The sequence below is a fragment of the Galeopterus variegatus genome, unplaced genomic scaffold (genome assembly GCF_000696425.1).
Source record: "Galeopterus variegatus unplaced genomic scaffold, G_variegatus-3.0.2 Scaffold4804, whole genome shotgun sequence".
Lineage (NCBI taxonomy): Eukaryota > Metazoa > Chordata > Mammalia > Dermoptera > Cynocephalidae > Galeopterus > Galeopterus variegatus.
The window spans coordinates 34,642-40,739 of NW_007730915.1; the positions used below are offsets into that span (position 1 = coordinate 34,642).

At 57.9% G+C, this 6,098-nt stretch overlaps 1 protein-coding gene across 1 annotated transcript in view; it reads left to right on the forward strand.

The window, feature by feature from the left end:
- Positions 1-3,455: 3,455 nt before the first annotated feature.
- LOC103603822 (contactin-associated protein-like 3) overlaps positions 3,456-6,098 on the forward strand; it is a 103,851-nt gene continuing 101,208 nt past the window's right edge. The window contains exons 1-2 of the mRNA XM_008588409.1: positions 3,456-3,464; positions 3,673-3,820. Coding sequence (XP_008586631.1) covers positions 3,456-3,464; positions 3,673-3,820 — 157 coding nt within the window. The remainder of the gene's footprint in view (positions 3,465-3,672; positions 3,821-6,098) is intronic.

Sequence of the window (6,098 nt, forward strand, 5' to 3'; positions counted from 1 at the left end):
TTCTGCAGTGAACGGAGGGTCCCAGCCTGGATGTCCATGGAAGCAAAGCCCAGGGCGAGGACTTGGATCAATGTTTTACCAGGGAGGAGACTTCAGGAAGAGGGAACAGGGAGAACGGTCAGAAGGACAGCCGTGCGGGGTCAGTGCGGGGACACTCCGGCCACTCTGAAGCCTGGGCTGAGGCTGGCATGGATCTGTGACTCTTGCCCCACAGTTTGCTGGCTTCTTCACTCCCACCTCCAGCTGCACAGAAATGCCCTGGAGGGGACTGTTGGCTTCCCCCACACACGCCAACGACCCACAGCCCCACCTTCAGGGACTTGCAAACCAGAGGCCACTGCAGGCCAAGGTGGAGGGATGATGCGTCGCTGCCATGGCCTTCTGAGATTCCCCACACCAGAACACATGCAAGTTGTGGAGTGCTGAGCCAGCTCCGAGCATCCCTCCTGGAGGTGTGCTCTGTTCATGATGTCTACATTCATGCGCCCCTGGCGGAACTGTGGGGAAATGGGTGTTATGTCTTTTCGTTCCTATACACACTCACTTTCATCCGGGAACATGTTCATAGACTGAAGCTGGGCACAGATCCCGAGCATGCCTCAGCTTGTCGAGGGGAAGCAGACACCTGCACTGCATCTGGAAGTCGGGCTGGACAGTTCCCACCAGCCCCTGTCCCCACCAAACACACTGTGGTCCCTTCCTTCCTGGCCTGCCCAAGCCTGCCCAAGCCCAGGCATCAGGAAGGGGAGGGAAAGGCTGATGGAGCCCCGTGGGCACAGCTAGCCTCGCCGTCTCTGGGCTGAGCTCCCTCATCTGCAAATCAGGGGGTTCGATTAAAAATCTCCAAGCACTGTCGCTCTCCTGTGCAAGGAGCTGTGGTTCTCATTAGGGATCCTTTACACTTAACACTTCGGTGTGTTTGTTCTCGGGCGAGTCTTTACTTCCCGGAGATTAGGCTTGAAGTTCATGTGGTGAGCGTGTCCCCAAAACAAGCTTTATGGAGGCAGTTCCTGGTGGCTTTAATGGTGCTAATAAAACCCACACAACCTTGTGATCAGGAGAGTCTTAGGGAGACATGCACAGATTCTCCTTTTAGGAAGTCACGGTCTGCTCAGGCTGCTCTAGCAGAACACGGCAGCCTGAGGCTGGGTGGGGAGGGCGTCTGGTGTTGGCCTTCTGAGAGCCCCACACCAGAACACATGCAGGATCCACAGCATTCCATGCCCCAACATGCGTGGATCTCATCATGGTGTTATTAGGTCAGGACAAAGGGGCGTGTCCCCCATGGGGGTCTGTACAGAAACGAAGGGTGCAGGCTATGGGGTGGGGGCTGCTCTTTGGCCTGAGCAGTGCTGTGCAGGTGGCCTCGTGTTGACAAAGCCATGGAGCTGTGTTTGCCGGCGTGTGTGCAGGCTACATTCTATGCATGTGGTGAAGAAAGGACTGGATGGACTCACAGCCTTCGGGTGGATTCATGAGGCAGAAGATGAGAAGATGGCCTGGATGTGGGGCAGCTCCAGTCCTGTGTGTGCTCATCAAACCCATTTCAGGGTGAGGCCCTTGGATGGGCCTGGGGCTCTAGACATGTTCACTGAGGGGGACATCAGCCCTGAGGCCATGGTCAGATGTGTGGCCGACTCTGCCTCTTTGGAGACATCCCTGGCACTAGACAGTGGTGTCCCAAGGACCTTGAGGAAAGGCCTCGCTTGACGGGGTTTACCTGAGCACTTCATCAGCCATCCCTGGGCACAGTTGGGGGCCAGATGCAGGGGGCAGATCTGGGCATGAGCAAGCAGGCCCTAGGCAGGGTGGGCACAGAGAATGCTGACACCTGGGGCTCAGGAGAGACTCCACTTAGAAAGAGACAGTGAGCAGAGTGGGGTCCAGGCTGGCCTGGCAGAGGCCGAGGCTGTGGCTCTTCCTTCCACACCTGGGAAACCTGGTCATGCAGAGGGCGATGGTGATCTGGGGTCGGGGTGGCCTTCACCTAGTGGAGGAAGGAGCAGAAGCCACTGCAGGTTCAGGAGGCTAGGGACAGTGAGAGCCCATCTTAGGGCCCATCTGGAGACTGGGCCATCAGGTTCCTCCTGGGGTGGGGGCATTGAGGCAAACCTGCCTGCTGGGTGGGCAGACCCCTTTACACCAGAGGCTGGGTGAACACCACCCCTGTCACACACACATGTATGCACACGCTCATGCACACACACGTGCACACACATGACCACAAACATTTACAAACACGCATGCATTCACACGTGCACATACAGAGAGATTCATACACTCTCATGCAATACTCATATACACATGTATGCACACACATATCTACATGCTCACATACACATGCACACATTCACATGTGCATGCACACAGATTCACACAGTGTGTGCAAATGCCCGTACACACACACACACTCAAGCACGTATATACATATGTGCACACTCACACATATTTTCCCTACTGCTTCCTCCCTGGATGGAGAGTCCTTTGCGGAGTGCTGAGCCAGCTCCTAGCATCCCTCCTGGAGGTGTGCTCTGTTCACGATGTCTACGTTCACGCGCCCCTGGTGGAACTGTGGGGAAAGGGGTGTTATGTCTTTTCATTCCTATACACACTCACTTTCATCCAGGAACATGTTCATAGACTGCAGCTGGGGCACAGATCCCGAGCATGCCTCAGCTTGTCTGAAGCAGACACCTGCACTGCATCTGGAGGTGGGGCTGGGCAGTTCCCCCCAGCCCCTGTCCCCACCAAACATACTGTGGTCCCTACCTTCCTGGCCTGCCCAAGCCCGCCCAAGCCCAGGCATCAGGAAGGGGAGGGAAAGGCTGATGGAGCCCCGTGGGCCCAGCTAGCCTCGCCGTCTCTGGGCTGAGCTCCCTCATCTGCAAATCAGGGGGTTCGATTAAAAATCTCCAAGCACTCCGTCGCTCTCCTGTGCAAGGAGCTGTGGTTCTCATTAGGGATCCTTTGCATTTAAGACTTCGGTGTGTTTATTCTCAGGAGAGTCTTTACTGCCTGGAGATTAGGCTTGAAGTTCATGTGATGAGCGTGTCCCCAAAACAAGCTTTATGGAGGCAGTTCCTGGTGGCTTTAATGGTGCTAATAAAACCCACACAGCCTTGTGATCAGGAGAGTCTTAGGGAGACATGCACAGATTCTCCTTTTAGGAAGTCTTGGTCTGCTCAGGCTGCCCTAGCAGAATATGGCAGACTGGGCGACTTATGAAGAACAGACATTCGCTCCTCACCATCTGGAGGCTGAAGCCCAACATCAGGTGCCGCAGACTGGGGGTGTGGTGGGGCCGCTCTCTGGCTCATGGAAGGTGCCTTCCACATGTCCCGCCGTGGTGGAGCTGGGGAGGGGTCTCTCGAGCCTCTTTCATAAGGGCCCTGATCCCATCTCCAGGGCTCCATCCCCAGGCCTGACACCTCCCAGAGGCTGTGTCTCCTAAGACCATGTCTGGGGTTAGTATTTCAACACAGGGATCTGGGGAGGGGGTGGGAGCAGGGGGGAGGGCAGAGGCTGGGGGAACAGCCGAGCTGTCTGCTCCGAGTCCTCCAGCAGGCAGGCCTGTCCTGGGGCCCATCTGAGGTTGGGCCATCAGGCCCCTCCAGGGTGGGACATCAGGCACACCTGCCTGCTGGGTGGACGCTAAGGCCTCTTCTCCTGCAGGGCTTCCCCGGGAACACCAACGCCGACAGCGTGGTGCAGCATGGGCTGCGGCCGCCCGTGGAGACGCGGCACCTTCGCTTCCTGCCTGCGGCCTGGAACCCCAACAGCAGCATCGGGATGCGCGTGGAGGTCTACGGATGTGCCCACAGTGAGTAGTGAGGGGCCGCCTGCAGAGGGGCAGCGCTCCCGGCCGGAGAGGAGCTCGTCCTTACCTCACCCGACAAGCACAAGTGACTCTTCTTCCGTGTTCTTGTATAAACCTGAGATAAAAATATCAGACTGTCCTAGGATCCTCACACTGAGCTGTGTTACTTCTCCAAGTGTGGAAGGCCCTAGACAGGGACGGGGCTGCTGTAGGTCCTGCCAGAGCCAGGGGTCCAGGCCTCCATCTCTGTCTCTCTCTCTGTCTGTCTGCTCAGTCTCTCTCTGTCTCTCTCTGTTTGTGTCTTTCTCTGTCTCTGCCTCTATCTCTCTACCTCTGCTCTGTCTCTCTGTCTCTGTCTTTGCTGTCTCTCTCTGTCTTTCTGCCTCTGCCTCTATCTGTCTCTCTGTCTCTGCCTGTCTCGGTCTGTCTGTCTCTTCCTCTATCTCTTTCTGCTCTGTCTCTCTGCCTCTTTTTCTCTCTTTGCCTGTCTCTCTGTCTGTCTCCCTCTGTCTTTGCTCTGTCTCTCTGTCTCTTTGTCTCTGTCTCTCTGTCTCTCTGTCTCTCTGTCTCTGTCTCCATCCCTGTCTCTCTGTCTCCATCTCTGTCTCCCTGTCTCTGTGTGGGCAGTCATTTCACAACCCCTCTGCCTGCTAGGCTGGGGTCCTGAGGTAACTGGGGTGGTCCTGCAGGGCTCAGGCTGGCAGCCGTGTGGGTCCCTCCTCCCCATGCGCACATTCGTCAGGGGCTGCTCATTTGAGGAGGACGCAGCAGGGCGTGGAGGTGGAAGATGCTCTACAGAAGCGCGTCTCCTTTCCTCATAAGGAGGAGCTGGACCAGGGATTGTGCCAAAGGCCCTGAGAGCTGCACACGGCAGCCTGAGCCTGGGTGGGGAGGGCGGCTGGTGTTCAGGAGCATCTGCAGCCATGGAAAGTGGCCTGAGGGCTGTCGGATGTGGGGGTCCGCAGAGGAGGGACACCCCGAGAAGGATCTGGGGTTCCATGTGGGGACTCAGCTGTCCCCCTGAGGGCCTCTGCCCTGTGGCCATTGGGGATGTTCAGCACTTTCTCCTTCCCATGTGTCTCCACACACCCCTGGACACCCTACAAGCTGTGCCCTTCACAGGACCCCAAACACTCTGCTGGGTCTGGCAATGCTCACGGTCCTGAGGGTAGAGCGGCTCCAGGCGTGGTGTGCCCGCAGCCCTGTCCCTGCTCGTGCCTTCCTCCAGTGGTTGCACAGCAGAGAGTGCCCTCCGCTCCCACCCCTAGAGGAGGCGTCACGCAGCACCCCTGCATCTACCAACAGCGAGCCGCTGGGAACATGAAGGTCTGCGTATGAGTTCAGAAGGTAGTTCATCACCACAAATGTCAAAACAGCCCCACGCCTGGCCAGTGGCTGCACCAGGCGCTGCCCACGGCGCCCAGGACACGCGGCTCTTGGCACCCCCGTCACGTCCTGCAGCCAGCTTCCCTGCGCGCTCCCCGCCCATCAAGTGCCCCAGGTCCTGGTCTCCAGAGGCGGCACAGACCGGCGTCTGCAGCCCGGCCTGCTGTGCGGTGCTCCTGCCTGGGGCTCGCTCTGTCTCCTGGTGGGAGGTCCCGCCTCTGTCCTTTGCCTTGATCTTGTCCCCCATGCCATGTTTTCATCAAGCCCTGGGCACCACGCTTTCCTGTATGGTTTGTGGGTTGCTGGGGTTAAAGTTTATCCTGACACCTGCTGAGACAGTGAGGAAGACCTCACTCAGGACTAGAGTGACAGGGAGAGCCCGGGCTCCACTCTGACTGGCGCAGAGACTGGGGCACACACAGCCGAGGAGCAGAGCGGGGTCAGCAGACGGGAGGTGACCTGGAGGAGGCCTCAAGGGGAGGTTCTCCCCAAGCCGGCCCCACAGGGTCTGGTCCAGGAGGGACTTTTGTCACCAGGTGCGAGCGGATGGCTTTGCCTCCCTGAGCTCCTCTGCGTCGCCATCAGGTAAAGGCAGGTCCTTCTGGGCCGGCGGCCACTGTGCACGTGAAGAGCCGTCTCTGTCCTCAGCACAGGCCCCTCTGGACACTCCATTTCCACATCCAGCAGCTCTGAGATACCTCATTGGACCATAACCGAATCATTTATTCTAATCCCCTCCAAGAACTGTTGATTATCTGTGTTCTCATCTCAGCAGCAGATCTGCTCTTCTGCAGTGACTCCGATCAGTTAAGTCACAGTCCCCCACACCTGGCCAGTCCCCAGCCTGTGGTTCCACCTGCTAAGTCTGTGTGGGATGCACTGACCGCCCCTCCTC